Source organism: Rhagoletis pomonella, unplaced genomic scaffold (genome assembly GCF_013731165.1).
Source record: "Rhagoletis pomonella isolate Grant_MI unplaced genomic scaffold, Rhpom_1.0 Rhpom_scaffold_00007, whole genome shotgun sequence".
Classification (NCBI taxonomy): Eukaryota; Metazoa; Arthropoda; class Insecta; order Diptera; family Tephritidae; genus Rhagoletis; species Rhagoletis pomonella.
This window is the reverse complement of record NW_023458561.1, coordinates 36,811,723-36,832,608: the sequence shown is the minus strand read 5'-3', so window position 1 is coordinate 36,832,608 and position 20,886 is coordinate 36,811,723. Positions and strand designations below refer to the sequence as shown.

Genomic DNA, 20,886 nt, shown 5'->3' with positions numbered 1-20,886 from the left:
ATATTGGATTTGGTACACATCTTTTAAAGTTTTTCGAATTAATTATAACTTTGAAATTACAAGGTTCTTTAAAAAAAATCCTGAGGTCAGAGAGAAAAACCAAAAAATGCAGATTTACTATAATTTTCCCATGGCTTCGTGAGTATATTGATTGCTTCGTGTGTTTTGAAATATATTTTGGTTTTCTTCGCTCGTCCTTATTTGGTATATGTATTTTTTATAAAGTTCAAAACATCATATGCCTTTTTTATACAAATTTTATACAGAGAGTTCATAAATATCTAGGTTAGAACATTTAAAGTGTTGCCACCTAATTAAGAATTAAATTCAATTTAGGGAAATGAATGGGTATCAATCGAAATGGAGCGTTTACACCTGTTTAAAAAACTAAGAGATCAATTAGAATTAAGCGAACTAAGTAAGATATAAATATGTGTCGCAATAGATATGGGTATCAGGCGAAAGAGGTTTAAGAAGGTTGTAGTTTGAAAATATTTTAAAAGGAGTTGCCATTTGTTTAAGTTATATGAAATATTAAAATATGGGTATCAATAGAAAAAGTACTAATTTATAAATAACTAAATGTATAAGCGTAGCTCCCTGTTTAAAAATTCAAATTTAACTTAAATTACGGCATCTATTTTATTGAAATACATATACATACATATATCACATTCTGGGTCTAGCAAATGACGTTTAAGAAGGAGGTGGTTTGAAAATATTTTGATTAAGGAGGAACAAAATGTTTAAGTCCCCAATTTTTTGGCTAAGTTTAGCTAAATTTTTTGAATTTTATTGAAGTAAATAACAACTAACGTCAATAACTCCAAAATTTTTGGAGCTAAACTAAGTTTGTTCCAAAATTGTTGAAGCAATGATATTGAAATATAATGATCTTCGGGCAGTTTCTCTTTTATAGTTTTGCTATAATCTCCAGGGATGTTTTCAAGAGTTGCTTCACAGTCCAAAATAATTTTTATTGACCCATTCAGCCGCATTTCCTTTGTATATAATTTTTCGATCCTCTCTGAGATTTCAGCAAAATAACTTTTGATAAGAACGTTGAAATTTGAGGTCCTTGAACTGCGGTCTGTGCATTTTTCCCCATCTAATTTCGGTGAAAACTTTTTATAGGAGCAGGTTGTATAAGGAAATGGATAAGCAACAAAAGCTTTCGGGGTGTGCATAGCTCCTGCCTGACTGTTGATAATGTGTTCCTATCTGCATAATGGAGAAGTTATAACGAAAAATCTCATATCTGAACAATCAGTTGTATGGGAGCTATATGTTATAGTAGTCCGATTCTTCCGGTTCCGACAAATGATTAATACATTATAAAAATACACCCACCTACCAAATTTCATCCGGATATCTCGAAAACTGAGAGACTAGATTGCACACAAACTGACGGTGGACAGACGGACAGACGGACATGGCTAAATCGACTCAGCTCGACGTTCTGATCATTTAAGTATACATTTTAATGGGTCTATCTCTTTTTATTCTGGTACTTACAAACATCGGACCAAAGTTATAATACGATTTCATGCTCATGAAAGGTTTAAAAATCGTCTCTACTTGTATTGAACATTTCAATTGTCAATGGCTTTGGGTCATTCCGCATTTCTTTGCTCTCAGCTGCCAATATATCGTAAGAAAACATGGAAAATATGCTGTTCTAGTAATTCAAAAATATTAGTCGTTTAGGGCCAAAAAAAACAGCTTACACGAAGCATTTGATATCAACTCAGAAATCAGCTTCAAAATGCTTTAGTACACGAATTATTTAGTCATATCTATAATACACACATATATATGTGCTTACATATTCATCAATCAAAAATTTGCCAGTCGGCAAAGTGGAAAAAGGCGCAAAATTAAAATCATAGATCTATAAAACTAGCAAAAATATAAAATACCCACTTGAATGCGTATTTTTTAGAAAGTTTATGGTCTGACATATACCTTTGATATATATACGCAAACATATGTAAGTATGTATGTATACCTTAAAATAAATTCCATTTAAGGCCTACGCCGCACAGTGGTGCAAGCCCATACATTTTTTGGAAAAAATTAAACATTTATATTTAGACTTAAATAAAGAAAAATCGAAAAATTGGCGTGATCGATTTATTTCAGAGCCTACTTATATACTTACTATTCAGAAGACGTGTTAAACGTCGTAAAATCTAAAGCTTAAAATTTTTTATATAAATTTAACCGCTAAAATGGTTTTAAGCGGGGCTAATTATATATCTTTTATCAGTTTAAAAACATTTCGATATAGTTAGAAATCCTCGAGAACCATTTTATTTTACATAAAAAATATTTTAAGCTTAAGATTTTACGACGGTTAACAGGTCTTGTGAATCCCCTAAGTATGTTAGTATTTGTTCATGCTTCTCCTCCTATTACTTTTATTTTGTATAAAATTGTCAATTTGGTAATAAGTTATAATGAATTTTTTGTGTTCATATATTGCTTTACACGCCTAAGCCTTCCAAATGTAAGTACTGAATATTCAAAAAACTAATTTTTCCGCCGAAATACCACTGTGCACCGTCCAAATTAATATGTTCCCACGTGAAATGCCGCGGTTGCCTATTTGTATCATTTACGTGTACTGCCAATTTTAAGTTTCAATGGGATGAATATGTATGTATGTTTATGTTATCCGTGCGTAGGTATTAATAACCGCATATCATCGGTTGTTAACGATTAAGAAGTGTCTCTAGGTTATGGCTGCTGACTGCAACATTTTTAAGGCATTCGTTTATGAGTTGATAGTTTTTTGTATGTTTTTGTTTTGATCTAAAAATATTGGCGCTAAATTAATTTGATTTTATTGCAGCCAGACAGAAATCGTTGTGTGTTTTATAAAAATGATCAGCACGAAATTTATTTGGTTGAACACTATTCAACGGCATTGCGATGATTTTACCTGAGGGATTTGGATATGCGCTTCTCGGTTATAAAATTCATTTCTTACTGCTTTCGCATCATTATTGTTATTTTTTTTTTTTACTTTTTTCCCAATCGTTGTTTATGATGGTCAATTTTGCTATACTTATTCTGGGATTATTTTGCTTATCTAAATAAAAAAAAAATCCCCACATAGGTTATGTGTTACCATGATTATATAAAAGAATAAACTTACATGCATACAAATGTACCATGTATGTGAGGATGAGATAACTTGTTTACTATTTGTCTTCTAGCTGATTCACAAGAGAAAAAATAACCCTCTTTATCATATTTCGTGATCTCATCGCCCATGATTCAATAGTTAAAGGTTAGATAATTATTGACAGCCGCGGTTTGACACTCCCTTACAAAAGGTTTCATTTACGAAGGACAGAAAAAGGGGAAAAATGAAATCCCTTGGTGCGAAAAAGGTAGTAGTAGAAAAGTACGCAATTACTAGTGAAATTCCTTTTGTACATTATAATGCATTTGCAGGAAATTTGGCATTTTAAACGAAATATTAAGATATCTATTTGTGTGCCATTTACTGCAAAAGGGCTGAACATTAAAATAAAACTACTATGACTTTTATGTAAACATCGTACATATTTAAAAAAAATTTATGTTCTCATCAGTTATAAAAATTCATCGGGTATAAAAATTACCAAGAATCAATGCAATTTTTTAGAAACTTGAAACGCCTCAGCTAAAATTTAATGGGCTAAATTTTTTTTTTAAGTTTAAGATTTTTATGAAAATTTTTTCCATTACTATAAGTTTTATAAAAAGTTTGAAAATCGGATTTATGTACATGGTGTTTGCTATAGAGTATGATATACATATTTTTATAATAAAAAAAATTCCTTATGCTAAATAAACTTTCAATATTGCATAAGTTTGCACTAGAACTAAATTTCTACCAGAACCTATTTAAATTCGAATCAGACCTTTTAAAATTTTTAATTAATTTGTAATAGTCTGTAAGAGTATCTCTGTAGGCGAATAAACAAATTTACATAACTTGCGTAGTGTAGGAAAATTAAAACTATCGATACTATCGCTAGTATTACTATCGATAGTTTTGCACTTCCACTGTTTTCCGTTTTACAATTCAAAAGTTGTTGTCCCCACTATTTTGGGCACACTTTTCAAGGGCATTATCATTTATTCACCATTCGAGTGCCAATTTCTAACTTCAGCTATCGAATGATTTAAAATCAGTGATGCTCAAAACAGCGCCGTGCACATAGTACAAACTCTCTCTGAGCGTGACTGACTTAGGTACATACATACATATGTATGTGTATGTCGAGTTTTCAAACGGACAAAAATAAATGTCCAGTTTTAAAATGTTCAAAATTTTTTTTCAATTTTGAAATGATTAGCAATTTGTGTTATTTTTTTTATATGACCAAAAATTATGTCCAGTTTTAATGCATGTCTCTTTTTTTATATGATCAAAAATTTATTTATATAAAAATGCATGCCTCTTTTTTTATATGAACAAGAATCTGTTTTTAAATGACTAAAACTTACGTCCTATTAAAATTGCTCAAAAATTCATGTCTCGTTTTATCTGACATCAAATTAAGATTTTAAATAACTAAAACTGTATGTTCAGTTTAAAACTACCGAAAATTATATACAGCTTTAATTGCTCAAAAATTTATGTCTTTCTTTTTTTTATGTGACCAAAAATTCAGATTATAATTGAATTAAAATATACACATGTCCGGTTTTAAAATGACCAAAAATATATATCCGATTTTAAAATTATCAAAAATTGTGTTCAATTTTTAAATAATCAAAAATTTATGATCAGTTTAAAAAATAAATAAAATAAAAAATTATGTTCCGTTTAAAATTCTCAAAAATTCATGTCTCGTTTTTATATGAAAACGAATTCAGATTTTATATTACTAAAAATATATATCTGTCCAGTTTAGTAAAAAATTGATAACCATATTTTAAATTACCATAATTATGCCTTAAAAATTCTCACAAATGCATGTCTAGCTTTAAATTTACCAAAAATTTAAATTTTAAATTACTAACAATTTTTATCCAGTAATAAAATTATCAAAAATTTATGTACAATATTCACTTTTTTGTGCAAATTAAATTGTTCTGTGAGATCGAATTAACTTGTCAGCTCAGACATTTATCGTAGGGTATTCAAGACATCGAAGCTTTGTATAGAATTACGAGAAAATCTAAATACAAATTCTTCAAACGACAAACATTTTAAAAAAATTTTTAGATTTGATCTGACCCCATTTATTTTCCCTGGTACCACTAATCTTTTTAAATAAATTTTCTATTTTCAGCCGGCGCCTGCTGGCGTTCGTCCCAAAGTAATGGCAAATGTAGTGAGATTTATTTGCGGAATAGCACTAAGGCCGAGTGTTGTCGATATTCAGAGCTATTTTACACTGACCGAGATGTAACAGACGTGGAATTATTTTTTGCGACCACCATTGGTGATGGCATGACCTGCTCACCCTGTGCTTGTAAGTATAAGGGGATATATGTACATACATGCATCGATACCAAAAGTACTCAGAACTCGATTCTAGATTTGGAGTACTCCAAAGAACTCAGTACTCACAAAAGAACTCGATTCTAGATTTGGAGTACTCCAAAGAACTCAGTACTCACAAAAGAACTCAAAAGTACTCAGTACTCAAAAAAGGAACTCGAAAGTACTCAGTACTTAAAAATACTCTGTTCCAATAATCGCTTTGATACATTTACTCAGGATCGATCAAAGTACTTAGTATTAAGTGCCGAACAGAATTAAAAAGTACTGATTGTTATTTACATTTAACGGTATTCAGAAATAATTGTACTCCATTTGCAGTTGCAATAATTTTCAGTATAGTTAGCCATTCATATGACGTAATATGGGAATTATATATTAATTTGAATAAAATACTGCCAGCTTGTGAGATTTCTACACTAAGTATTGAAATGTTACAAACATGCGGATATTTAAAGAAAGTAAGACTCAGTACTCTGAAAAATACCCGATCCTTAAAAGTATCGATACCAAAGAACTCGATCCTCAAAAGTACTCAATACTTCCCAATACTAGTACATACATACATATGTAGTATGTTGAGTCTTTATCTAAAACACACACACTGTGCTTCCATAACCATTTGTTTTTTGGACATGTGTCTCATATATCGAGCCCTCACCGCCAAAAATACGTAAGCGACAATTTTTCACAATTTTATTTTGGATGCAGAAATGCATCTGGCTGCTGCAGGAACATTCTTGCATCATTAAGAAAATTTTGAAAAAACTATCGCTTACGTCTTTTTGGCATTTAGGGCTCGATATTTTTATGTACATATGTATTTATTCATACCCAACCACTTATTTCAATTTCAGTGAGCTGCAAGAGCATGCAATGCAGTTGGAATAAGAAATGCGTCAAGCGCAAAGGCCGTCCAAAGTGTGTCTGTGCACCTGAATGTGGGGCGGCTAAGCGGCACAAGCAACGAAGCCAACAGAGGACTTTTCGCGGACACGAACCACACAGCGAACAATTGCGGCTGAATAGGCACATAGTACTAGGAAGCGATGGCATCAGCGGCGGCCGCGCTGGTGGTGATGGTGGTGGTGGTGTGGTTGGCAAAGCAGGCAACGGAGCCGGTAGCGCTACATCGACGCTGTTAGGTGAAGGCAAGTCGCCACGCGACATACGTAGTTTAAGTAGTGAAATTACAAATGTTAATTTAGGTGTCGAACACCAATTGCAAATGCAACAACAAAACCAAAGAAAAATGATTATAATGCAAAGTCAAAGCCAACAGAAGCCTCAGTTAAGTAGACGAGTGGAGAATTCGGGAAGACTTTTGATAACGGCCAATGCCGAGCATGACACAGAGAAACCCGTCCAGCGACGATTACAAATCTTTAGCAATATAAGAACGAATAGCAGACATCACAAGAGCTTCGACGATGACTTCAACAACGGTGATGAAGACGATGGTGACGAAAGTGAAGAGGGTGTGGATGCTGAGGACAGAGAATTTGATGGCAACAATGAAGATGCTGATAATGATGGTGATATTGATGATTGGTTAGATGATGGCAGCGAAGAAGCATCTTCCGGCAACCATCGTCGGAGTAGCGATGATTCAGCAAGAATGCCAACGGCACCGCCGGAGTCACGACGAAGCTTAAACTTGCCGTCTAGACATAAAACCAATAAAAATTCGAATCACAACAAAAAAAGAAGGTTGCATGAGAATGAAATGGAGGTTAGCAAGCGCCAACAGGAGAATAGCAACAACAACAATAATTTCGCCATAATTAAACGTTTTCAGCTAGCCGCGTTACAACCGTCAGCTTCGTCACGAGGAACGGCAACAACAGCAGCAACGTCAAATGCTAGACAACTCGAAAACGCTCCAAATCACGATGAGGTGTCGCTGGCGGCAGGAGTAGGCATTCTGAACGGTAATAGCGCTAACAATAACAACAACAACCATAAGACCAATAGCAACAGTAGGAATAACGTTAATGGCGGCAGACAACGTGAACGTCATCACCATCATCAGCAGCATCAACAGCAGCAGCTGCAACGTAAACGCAAACATCACCAGCATCAGAAGCAACTACAACAACAACAACAACATCAGCAACAAGAGCAACAACAGAAGCAGCAGCAGCAGCAGCCGCCCCATCAGCAAAGTGACCATCAACACAATCATCGCGCGCATAAAAAGCACAAAAAGCTGAAGGATCACAATGCAAACAACAATGGCAACAACGTGCGCACGCGTACATCGTCTGCAACATCCTCGCTGACAGCGCACAGCGGTGATAGCATAATGCCAGCAACCACAATAGCAACAACAGCAACAGCAACGACAACGACAACGACAACAACTGCTGTGCCAACTACAATGGACTGGCAGACAACAGCTGCTACCGCCACTCCCGTAAATTCCATGTCGCCGTCTGACGATCGTCGTTTATTAAATCACGGAAGTCATATAGCAAAGTCATCGCCATCGTTGTCGTCGTCGTCGTCGCTAGCAACAAAACAAGAAAAACTTAGCACTTCGTCGGAAGCATTTTTTGGTGGAGGTGTTTCTGCTGACGTTGGCAAATCATTTCACAATTCCGATGACTCGACACTACTCGATGGAATTTACGATAATTTCAATGTTTACGGATTCCCAAATCGCCAATTCGAAGTTGCGGTGAGTTTTAATTTTATTTTTTGCATAGTTTTAGCTTTAGTCGTGTCTGGAAGGAACCTGCTGAAAGGAAGAAAATTTTGACTTGGGTTGTGTTTGGGTTTATTTTTGCATAAGTTATTCACAATTTGTGTATGCACATTAGGCTGGCTCGATTTCGTATGGGGGAAAAATCAAAGCTATTCTTTTTTTTTTGTTTAGGACTAAGGAAATAGTAATTGGCAAAAAAAAAATAAAACAACGCTTATTTTACCGCGCAATTGATGCAAAGTACCAGAGCCTTTACAAACCATTTGGCCCCAGCGAAGCATCAGCATGATTTTCGTAAACTGCAAAGCACAACAACAACACTTATCGCCATAAACAGCCAGATAACTCGTGGCCTAAACCACAACCGCCCCTGTGAGACAACAGTCCTGGTAGCGTTGGACCTGTCAAAGGCATTTGACACCATTTGTCATTCAACGCTACTAGAAAGATATTGACGCTGCCTCTCTTCCACAGGGACTCAAACGGCGGCCGGCGAAGTACATATCGACTGCTGTGTGGAAGATCGAGCTATCTCGGCAGCCAGTTCGAAAACGCCCTATCTCAAAAAACTTTTCAAGAACGCCCTATGTCAGAATTTTATTGAAAACACTCTATTTCAGAAGTTGGTTGAAGAACGCCCTAATTCAGAATTCGATTCAAAAATGCCCTATCTCACTTCAAAATGCCTGAGCTCCACCTGTACAGCGGGGCCTAAATGCTTCCCGTAAAGGAGCATAACAAAATGCTTAGCAAGCAGTTGCTGGTGGCATTTCACAGACGTTAGCACCTCAACAGACCCTTACTCGAGGAGGAGCCTCCGCCCAGACGCATCAGAGGGCGCTTCAACTACCAAGAGGGACCCGGCGTTACTCTGGCCCAGTTACGGTCAGGTAGCCGCCTCAACAGCTAATGAGTTTCGGCATGTGGAGACTCCCCGTACGACACCAACCACGTCCTCATATGCCAGCTCAATCCCAATGAATAGCGTAACCCGAGTTTACATTTTATCTGTCAAAGTGCTAAATTACTCCAGGTCCCCAGGGGTCTGTAGAGAGGGGAAGAGGAACTTTTCTTAAAGGTTTTTACAATGCGGTTATGGCAAGGGGTATTCTACGTAAAAATTCGCCAAATAAACCATAGGTCTAAAATGAATTTCGAGCACACCAAACTGTTTTCTTCGTAAAAATTCTCTTAGAATATCACGTAGAATACTCCTATGCCGCAGCCGCATAGTCGAAAAAAATTTCCCATACAATTGACCTATCCTAATGCATATGTGCACGCAAAATATGTATGCATACGCAATCTGAAATTTATTTTAATCTAATATAATTTTGATGTTTTTAATAGGTAGAAAATTTCCATGGGCCACATCCAGTCTGCGGCACAGATGGTCGCACCTATAATACGGAATGTCAATTGAAGAAACGAGCGTGCCGCACCAATAATCCGTCGCTAACTGTTGCCTATCGAGGACATTGCCGAAGTAAGTTGCAGGCCAAGAACTTATGACGAATTTCCACTAGGCATTGAAATGACAAAAATCGCGACAAATTTTCCAAAAATAAAATAAAGCCATGTGAAAACAGACTCTATTAAATTTTTTTTTAACATATTGGCACCCGATTTTTTATTGCCCAATTTTATCAGTAAAGATTTTGTCATTTAATGCACAGTTGAAATCCGGCATTATAGCAATTTCTTCTTTCTAAATATATGTGTGTATTCAACGCATATAGTATATTGTTACTTTACTATCACAGTTTTCTTCTTCTTTACTTTAAAACCGCTGGATAAAATAAAAATACAAACAGTAGCCTGTATGCATAACCACTTATGTATATGGGTCCATTCACTCGGAAAAATCATTTATTTTTTATTAATGATTTCTATGTAAAAAGACCTGATCTTTCGATTGAGATGACTAAAAACAAAATTAAAAATGGCCATAATTGAGAAAAATTCAAATAAATTTTTGTTTGAAATTTTCACCATGAAAATGGGAAAATTTTCGAAAACGTATAGGATCATCAGATTGCCTGTACAAAAATCTAGAGAAATCATATTTTTCTTTAATTTGGGTTCCCATTTTTTGTCTGATTCCCAGCTAGTCGAAAAGTAGCTTGGTTTGCACCGCTCATTTACCCATTGATAAGGCATTCGAAGTGTGACGCAGCAATATTGGTGCAATTGTTTTGGTAGTACCAAGCGCAACCAATTTCTTTTTTTCATTTATTTTTTTGCCCTATCCCCAGCTGTTATCCACATTTCAGAAATGGTTACTATATATTTGTTAGAACATAGGGAAATTTCATTATCTTTGAGTGAATTACGACTACGAAGTGGTAGATCGGGTCAGAATGGTGTTAAGTCATAGTCAAACTGTGGCTACTTGGAGAGCATGCAGACAACGATGACTAAGCCTCAGCTTTTATGTATGTTTTCCCATCAATCACGCAGCGAGTGAATATTAAAATGTTTTTATATTAAGGAGGTACGCAGGATCTCACCAAGACTAGTCGGTTATGACATTCCTGCTAAGAGAAATCTGGCTCGATTAACAAGGCGATCTGCTTAATATTCAGATAACGGGCAGAGATATTCAGAATTTTAGCAACCATCACGGATCACTGACAGCCCCAGTAAACATGTGGCAGGAAGAGCACTTATCTATGAACAATATTATAGAAGTTGTAGCAGCCGTCAGTGAAGAAAGTGTCCAGCATTTGCTGTGTGAATGTCCAGGCCATTCGAATATTAGATATAAAACGCAGGAAACACTTATCCCTAGTGATTAACACTAAGAGACCTAGTAGACAAATCTATCAGAGAATCAAGGCAAAACATTTCCCATGGGAATTGCATTAAAATGGCGCAAAAAGCCCTCGACATGAGTACCCAGCTGTATAGGTGGTAAAATGGTTGCCGAGGATTTCGTAGAAAGGACCTCTGCTTACAGTAAAGAAGCTAGAAAGTTCGGAGTGGTAGCCGTTTACTTTTGAGCAGAGGTAGTTGGGAGAGTTTTGAAATGTAGGAAATAAAGAGAAGCGGGCGGGGAGAGAACACCCACTGTGTAATTCCTTATTTAATTTTCCTTTGTTTTTACGTTTTACCTCGAAAAAAATTTACGAGTGTCGACCATTCATAATATTTACTGGCCACCGTTTGAGTCGATGTGGGAGAAAGGAAGCCTCTATGTTTTCTAGTAGGGTTGATTGACACACGGTTTCGAAAGCCTTACAAAAATCCAACGCTACTAGGACTATTATCTCACAGTAGCGGTTACAATATAGACCACGAGTTATTTGAGTGTTTATGACGTTTATTGCTGCAGTAGCATTTGCAAGGCCTCTAATACTTTCGCGACGGGGAAAGGATTGTTATCGGCCGATAAAACTAGCCGTTGTTGACAGGTTTCCGCGCAGTGAAATCACTGACCCAGAATGCACATGTCAGGTATGATCAGAGTGGTCATTGCCGTGTTGAGGACCTTGGTGAGGTACTATAAGCCCCCTGCCCCAAATCTTTTCATACGCATAATGCGTATTCCATCGGGACCAATTGCTTTAGTGGCTTTTGCCTTTCTGCTAGTCACCTGGCCCTCACCGCTGGTGAAAGCTAGAGGCGCACTTTATTTTGGCAGTTTGCGTAGCCTTCTGATCACTAGATGTCTGGCTCCGCCCAATAGAGAATGCAAAACGAATTGCCGGCTAAAATAACCGTCGCATCGCTCTGGCTACGGCGAGGCAGACATCGTTCTTCATTGGGTAGGACCGTGACCTTATGATTGACCAAAGCTTGCCCACAATAGAGGCAAAGTGTCAACACTTCTTGCGTCTATAGTGGTTTACTATCTGCCGAATCTCTGCATTAACATCCTGCACTGAGAACTCCTTTTTGGTTTTGTGAAGCAGCAAGATTCTGCTGACTTTGCACATCACTGATACGGGTTCGATTCCTGCTGGAGTCTAGAGAAAGAAGCCTGATCAAAAGATGTGGTGATTACCGAAATAGCCTTTTTCCAAAAAAAAAAAAAATACCGTTGGAACAAATATTATTACGCCACAATAAGTAATAATAACACGAAATTATTTTTCTTCGTCCGAGTATTTTCATTTACATCAGTTTGTTAGCTACGAGAAAAATCCGGCAAAGAATGCGGCAAAAATTGTAAAATATCGTCGACTGGTTGATAGCAAGACGCACGAGTTGTCAAACAAATCATTGACCATGCACCTGGCATTAGCATTCGGCATCGATTTGAAGCCAAGAAGGCAATAAATACAAAACATACATAAATATTCATATGTATGTATGTAGTAGGTAGATATACAAACTATGCATATTTGTAAGTATTTAGTCGCGTTTGTGCAGCCGGAAACCATGTGGGCAATAAAGATCATCCAAAGTGTCTGGAAAATTTCCATCGGAAAAATACTTGTTGCACTTTGATTAAATCAGAGACTGCCTCAATGCATTTCTACGCTTAGCAACAGCAAAAATATGCATATGTATGTACATACGTAGATACAACCATACGCATATAGGCAAGCGTGCCAAGCTGAGTTTAACGCGTGCCTAAATTGTTGCTGCCACAAACCAAAACTAAAAAAAAAACACCAAAACAAAAGTGAGAAACGCCTAACGACAACTGACGTAGTTGTTGCTGCCACAACTAACTAATGACTCTGACTATTGCCACGAGCCACGAACAACAATAATAACATCAGCTACACATATTTAAAAGCATACCATCAATATAGTGGAGTGCAGAAAATGTCGCCAGCTCGCAATCGACCAACTGGCAACAGGAATTGGTGGCTGTACCGGCCGTATGCAATTGGCACCAAGAAAAATGACAACAACATGTTGCAAATGCCACTTGTAGCTAACTGCCTGGCTAGCGGGCTAGCGGGCTGGCTGGCTGATAGTCTTCCATGTGTGTACGCGTACAATAATTTCATGAAAAATTATATTACAATTTTGTTGGTGTCACAGATGGCGCCAAGGCGTTGCCACAACGCTACAATGTTCAATGATAAATTTGACAGTTTATTAGTTGCAAACGAGTGATTCGCTGGTTTTACTAGTGGTGTTGCATTTTTGTTGTTGGATGTTTTTTGTTAGATCAGAGCATTGGCGCTCTGTGTTGCTTGCTGTGCCTGTTGAACGTTGTTGTAATATGTACGAGGATGTGTGAATCAATTTGGATCGATCTATGGTGTGGCATGACAAAAGGTAGAACAAAAATAACTGTACGGGTATTTTTAGATATTTTCATTTAAGAGATGTGGTAGTTCCTTTTTAGTTTTCGTGTGTTGATTACGTTGCTTGTTGATTATTGTGTACAAACATTTTCCGTTTATTTCAAATTTTTTAATACGTATCTCATACTTTCTTTCGCAGTTAAGAATTAGAATTATTTAAATTTGTGTATGAAAAACTACTCAGACTCTGAACTGGTCAAAAGATCCAGAGCTCCAAAGGTATAATACGGATTTGAGAGCCGAAGTACACTTCAACCTTAATCTCACAAATGCTGGCCACCTAAAAGGTAATGTTGAGGTGATTCCACCTCGCCATCTTCCAGGCAACTGCGACATACGGGATCAGGTAATATGTTCAGCCTTAGATTAGGTTAGGTTGTCGCGGTCGTCTGTAAGACAAACTTAGGATTGGGGCTCATTGTGATGCCGCATGTGGGGTCAGTAACTTACAATCGCTCCTAAAACCATTTTGAACTTCGCAGGAATTTTAGAAGAATTTCTCCAATTAGTCGAAGAATTGTCTACCCAGTGTTCATCTTGATAGAGCAGGGCACTGGCACAACAGGCGCAGACTCGCTTCATCCTCTTCTACATCTTATAACTTCTACAGAAGTCATGTAATCGTACGCCTAGTCGGTAGACACGCCTGCCAATTAATTTAAGCTCAGTAGTAGGCCTGTGCGCTTAGCGCTGAGCGCCGGCCATAGTTTCCTGGCAGTTTGGCAGGTGATTTTGTCATGTCATCTGTCGTTCGTTACTTTAGTGAGCCGCTCGGAAATAAGTAGCTTGGAAGTTTGTAATGGCATTCCTATATCATCTTTTATATCCTCAATTGGAAGTTTGGTGCCAAGTCGCGCCAGTTCATCGGCCTTACAGTTCCTTTCAATGTCGCAGTGTACCGTAACCCATATCACCTTTGGGCGAAATCTCTCAGCCATCTCGTTAAGAGATGTGCGGCATTTAATGGCTACCATGGAGGTTGTCGACTGCTTCGTAAGGGACTTGGCTGTTCAGCCTTAGTGCGTGAACACTGATTTCACAGTGACCCGTTAAGCCCGCCCCCCCCCTCCCCCCTGAAGTAAACGCTGTGGCCACCCTCGATCAGAAGGATCATGCACTCGCGCGCGTTATATTTTTCGCCCAGCGCTCGCTGAGCTGACATGAGGCCCATATTTCCAAAAGTGTACCACAAGGGATCAATGGCACCCCCTGCCGCTCTTTATCCGGCGGCAACGTTTCAATAGTGGGAACCCAAAGTAGCCTAATATAGAAGTTGATAGCAGCCACTTCCGCCTGAAGTACAGCAGCAGTCCATTAGGCTTAACTTACACTGATTGCAAGCTATCGACAGAAGACTCTTCCACCAACTCTACCGTCCAGTTCCGATCCATCCGTGAAAAAATTCACTGCTCACTCTCTCCAAAACTTCTGCCCGGCCCAATCCTCCCTTGAGGGAAAGTGGACAGAGAAGAAGCTCCTAGGAGCGATTTCGGTGGTGCGTGGTGGTGGTCAACCATTCGGTTTCTCTGAGTCGAATAGCTGTTTGCGACGCGAAAATTTTGCCTGCAATGCCGACAAACACTACGTTCAGCATATTGTTAAGTGCCAATATGTGGTGGTCTGACTTATTTCAGTAATTAGAATAACTACTAGAAAGAGACGATATGAGGGGATCCGAAGAATACATGAAACTGAAAACTTCTATAATTATTGTTTCTGGGTTCGCGCTCCTTCTCCAACATGATGCCAGTTGGGAGACAAATTTGGTTTATTATTTATTTATTTATTTATTTGTTTCAGCTCCATGTATTTGTATCTTATGATTGCCGTCACAGTCTGTTGGATATCACTGAATAAGTCGCTCACTAATCCTACACTTACTACTATAAAACTATAGAAACTATAAAATTTTCTACCCGTACACCAACGAGCGTCACTGTCAAACAACCCCGATACGTTTAGATCGCTAGATTACACAACACTGCCACCATTTGCACGGATAGCTCTAACCCAAATCTAAAAGTAGGGAGGGGGATACACTCATAGGGTCTCTCATTAAACCTCTGATTTAGGCTGCCAGACCACCACAGTATCTTCCAAGAAGAACTTCAACAAGCAGTCTCCGACAGGCAAGATGCTATAAAGTGACTATATTGCTGTGGAACTTCGTCAAGAACTGCGATAGAATGTAGGAAGCTCCTTAACGATTTAGCTTAAAAGTCTACTACCCACATTGTGTGAGTGCCAAACCACAGAGATATACAAGCCAACTGTAACGCAGAATAGCTTGCGATGAAGGGAACTACTATGTCTGAGGCCAAGACAAAAACAAGTTCCAACGCACTCATTTGGTTAGAACACCCTCTACTTAGGCAAGTGACCGCATCTATAACGGATCACTTCTTGATGGGAAGACATGCTGACATAATGGACTTACCGGCGACTAACTTCTGCCGAAGCTGCCGCGACGACAAAGAAATTGGGAGTTGTGAACACTACCTCGGTTACTGCTCTGTCCCGTCCAGGGCAAGAAGGCACTCATGAATACTCCCGCTGCAACGAGCCCGCTGGGTCTAAGTGTGTCTCTCACCTACGATGAATTATAATAATACCTTCACTCACGCCTGTTTTTGCGATGCCAAAGCTGGTTGGTCCACTATCAACGACATTTTCTGCCTAAGCTGGTTTTGAATAACTAGTTTCCTCTTATCAACAATGTTTTTGTCTGAACCCCGAACTTGCCAATTTTTAATCCTTAAAAAAGTGTTGAAAAGGCGAAGACTGAGCCCCAAATCCATGCTGACGGAATCGATGTACCTTCTCTTACCACGACAAAATTCGAATAGAATAGCACAGCCGAAAAATAATAAAATAGCAGAAGCCGCTAACTTCTCAGCTGAACTATGCAAATATGATGCCCGGGAGCTGGTAAGGCGCATGCACCAATTTCCGTGGTTTGATGTAAGCATACTTTCTATTTAGAGTTTAAATGTGTTCAGCAAATAAGGGCGATTCTGCGATAACTACAGGCGTTTTGTTTAAAAGACTAAATCCCACCAGCAATGAACTGGCTGGGCCTGATGAAACAACTATATACCAGGTATTCACCTTACGCCAAGCCTTGTAAAAGACCAGTGAAAGGAGGATCGACATACACCATTTCTTTGTCGACTTCAAAGCTGCTTCGGACACCACGAAATGCAGTTGCCTTTCTACCGCAATGTTAGAATTGGTATCAGCGCCCTCAGAAGTGACCCTTGCAGTATTCGAGGTAAAGATTCTGCAGACGATGTAACCATGAGATATAAGAGCTTTACAATGACATAAACATAGCTCATAGTAAATCCAAAGCCAAACCACCCTTGTACATATTCAGTGCCGGGCCCGGATTTCCGGCCCTCGCAGCAGCAAATTCTTCTTTGTCAAGTTCCATAGGAATAAACAAGATTAATAAGGTTAAGGTCAGTTGAAATCATTTCGAAGCTTTTATGAAGCGTAGCATTGGTTTCATTCTTATAACGGATAGTTCCGTAGTTCCGTAAGAGCTAAAGAAGTGTTTACCTAAAAAGCCTGCTCTGCTCTTAGCCACAGCTGGCCAACTGCCGAAGGAATATTCGACAGTTTCTTCCTCTTTGCAACTTCTGCATGTTTATAGCCTCGAAGAATGTCTACCAACTAACCAATGACAGGGTTCACAAGCCATGACCTTCGAAATGTTCGCTCTGGAGAGGCTCAGCATTTCTTCTGTTGATTTCTCATGAGTTTGCGTCCGTAGTAGCCTCCTAGTTGTTATACAAGTGCCCTCAGCTATCCATGACCTATTGGTCTTTTGAATAATGTTATTTCTGTTCCTTAATTTGCAGATTGCAATGCTTGCAATTTCTGTCACCTCCTTAAAAGCTACAACCCAGGAAATCTTTTTGGGATGCAATCACCATGTTTTTCCGGCGAGCTGTTTAGTAATTAACAACGATTTCATTGCATTTGTTGATAATTGAGTAGAGATGTGATTCCCAAGTGAGTTTTCTATTCATGGTTATGCTTAGATATTTGACATCTTCCTTTAGGCGAACACAGTCCCGTTTATGTTTACGTCTGGAAAGCACAGCTTCCTTTTGCTAGTGAAAGCTATGATTGTAGTTTTATTGGGAGTTATAGACAATCCCTCTCTACCACACCAATTGTTTAGGTAGGGCGTCCTGCAGGACCTGCACTGAGAACCTGACCAATTTATCAGCCAGTATAGACCACAACAGTGGAAAAACGCTCCTCCTTGTGGACTCCGGTGATGCTGAGGTTCGCCTTGATTGTGCTCTGGGTAAGCATATAGCCAATCCATTCGACTATTTTGGAATTGGCACCTCTATTGAACAGAGCCACTTCCATGGATTTGAAGCAAGCATTGGCAAAGCCACCCTAATGTCCATGAATGAGCAGATGGCAATCCCCTTTGATGCAAATGCCTTTTCTATTACACCTACGATGAAGTGAGGTGCCGTAATCTTTGGCTTACCTTTTTTTATAAGCGTATTGATGTTTATGCAGTGGAGAGCGAGTGAAAATATCCTCCCCTTTAGCTGGTGGTCCAGAAGTTCTTCCAATGTATTTTTAACCTCTTGTCGCTCAGTTGGGTATTAATTACTGAGGCGAAGGCTAAGATCCCTCTTTGATATAAGTTCTAGATATTTAACAATCTCCTTCGAAGGAATTTGAAGTGAATTATGCTTTGCAGTGTGCCCTTAGGCGCGTTTTCGGTGACCGATACTCCACCATGTCGAACGAATTCTGCCCGATATTCAAAAAGTCCTTGCTAATAATAATAAGTAGCTGGTAGAAAGTGCCTTTAAGATCAAGTTTTCGCAATACTGGGCACAATTAGATGTAGCGCAGTATCAACAGCTCTGCCTTTTGAGTAGTCGAGTAGAAAGCTTTATTAGATTTGGTCACTGCGTTTCACCCTACCCTGGGTCATTCCTACTTTAGATGCTGGGTCATCTCATTCAGAGATCTGCTGCATTTAGTAAAAGAACTTTGCATTATCCCTGTGCGAGTCCAAAACTATTTATACAGGCTGTCTGACGATCAGAGCAAATTAATAAGACAACTTTTCTCTTTGCAGCTATTTGAATAAGGCTGCATACAGCTAACTAACTTAAGCTGAGGATCAAAAGTTCGAAAATTGCTCGCAATTTATATTTACCTCTAACATTGATTGCCGTTTTAAGATTATAGAATTCTTCTTATCTAATAAAACTTAATGAATATTACTGTAGAATAAATAACCTCGCTAATAACACTTTTTAATCTTCTTTCAATTTCCAGCTTCTTGCAATGGTGTGAAATGCCTCGGTGGTCTTACGTGTGTCGAAGATCAATATACCATACCACACTGTATCGCTTGCAAAATCGATTGCCCCGAAGATGATGCTGCCGCGGCTGCCTCGCACGCTATTGACCCAAAGCGCGCTGTGTGCGGTGTCGATGGCAAGACATACCGTAGTGTTTGTGATATAAATCGAATGATTTGCAAGAGTGGACGTTCAATTGCCGTCGCATATCCGGGACCGTGTCGGGGTAAGTGTCAACGTCACACATACATATAAGTATATGTATAGATATGGCAAATGCAAATAAGGCAACAGGGTCAAGAAGCAGCCCTTCAGCAATTCAGACTCACCCTAGGTTAGCGCACAGATAGTCCCTATTGTTACCAGCACTAGTCTCTCATAATTCCCCTGCCAATGGTTTCAACTGTCATTTTTAGCATTGGCGTGTCATTGGAAAAGGAGCGGTCTTATCAACACTGCCCGTAAGATAGTCCTGGACTATTCCAAATTTGGAGATTTTTTTCGTTGGAGTAAGATTGCGTTCTGCACTTCGCAGATGCTTTTTCATAATTTGGAAACACAAAAAAAAAAAACATTTTATCATTTTATAACCATGTTGCTTCTGACGGCATTTGAACCCGGACCCTTCTGAAAGCTAACAAATAGTGGCAAGCATCTCTGCGCACTGAGCTACAGCCATGCATGTAAATGTGTGTTCAAAAGTTCACTTTGCATCAAGTTCTGTAATTTTTTTTTTATTGAATTGCAAGACAACACCACCCTGTCACTGCCAAACTGTACTTTTCGTCTATCTTTAGGCCGATTCCTTGGGCAGTGGGCGAAGGCTGACATTTTCGATGCAAGCAAATGTCCAATTCTGACCAGTCAAATTTTAACCAGTGAAGTACTAGTCCTTAACGGAAAATTGGCCGCCTTATTGCTGCAGGGAGCTGAAGCAAGTGCGTTCACCAATACATATCGGTATATATGTATATGTACATATTTCCTTCACGTGGCTGTGTAGTCATTTGACATTTCAATTTCTTTATTTTTTCCCCCTCTTATAATTCCAATTTCCCCAATGATTTTCTTTAGCTTTTTGTTTGTGATCAAATTGAATTTACTTGCAACTTACTAGGATGTAAGTTGCATTACAAAGCGCTAGTGTGATGCAAATACGTTCTTGGATATGCGGATGCGCCTGTGTGGAATTTGTGCAACGTGCTTGCCTGTCAATAATTACAGTATTTCCAATTATCTTGTTGCTGCTATTGCCACTGCAACGATGTATACCACATACATACACATCTACTTTAGGGCGGGTCAATTTCTAGATTGGGAGATTTTTTCGACTATGCGCATATAGCACAGAGGGATTCTGCATGTAATTCTAAGCAAATTTGCCGAAGAAACTAAGGGTCTAAAATCAATTTTAAGTTTGCCAAAATGCGAAAATAGGTTTTTTAGCTTTTCGGTGTAGTGGCGTAAGGAAGTGCTTAAATTAAAAAAAAAAAAACATGCTATAATGGGTTTTTGGTATAAGGAATCCATTTCCACACTTATCTTCCACCATAGGGCGCAACAGTAAAAATTTTCGCATTTTCTTCGAAACCTACTTTCGTAATTTGATAAACTCCAAATTGATTTTAGACCCATAGTTTCTTCGGCTAATTTGATTAGGGTTACACTTAGGATCATCGCCTGCTATATGCACACGGTCAAACAAATTGACCCGCCCTAATGTATATACAAACATAAGTAATATGTACAATAATAAAATATGTAATTGAAAAACTTATCAAATTGAGTAGCGATTTCGTGGCTGTCGCCACATTCACTGCCACATCCGCAGCCACAATTGCCACAGTTATGTTTATGCCGTGCGCAAAACGCAGTAATCATTGCTGATCGCTCTATGTTGCTATGGCCGATTGTTGTTGCTGTTGTGCCTGCAGTTTTGCTGCTCTTTCAATTACCTGACCAATATTTGTGGCTGCACGCTTAACACACGACTGATTGCACCCTGTCGCATCGCGCAATTGAATACAAAATTGAAAGCAATAAAAATTGCAACAACAA

At 38.5% G+C, this 20,886-nt stretch overlaps 1 protein-coding gene across 1 annotated transcript in view; it reads left to right on the top strand.

Annotated features, from left to right (window-relative positions):
- LOC118742703 overlaps positions 1-20,886 on the top strand; it is an 82,677-nt gene that overhangs the window by 36,030 nt on the left and 25,761 nt on the right. The window contains exons 3-6 of the mRNA XM_036474969.1: positions 5,295-5,477; positions 6,364-8,186; positions 9,564-9,699; positions 18,803-19,054. Of these exons, the coding sequence (XP_036330862.1) occupies positions 5,295-5,477; positions 6,364-8,186; positions 9,564-9,699; positions 18,803-19,054 (2,394 nt within the window). The remainder of the gene's footprint in view (positions 1-5,294; positions 5,478-6,363; positions 8,187-9,563; positions 9,700-18,802; positions 19,055-20,886) is intronic.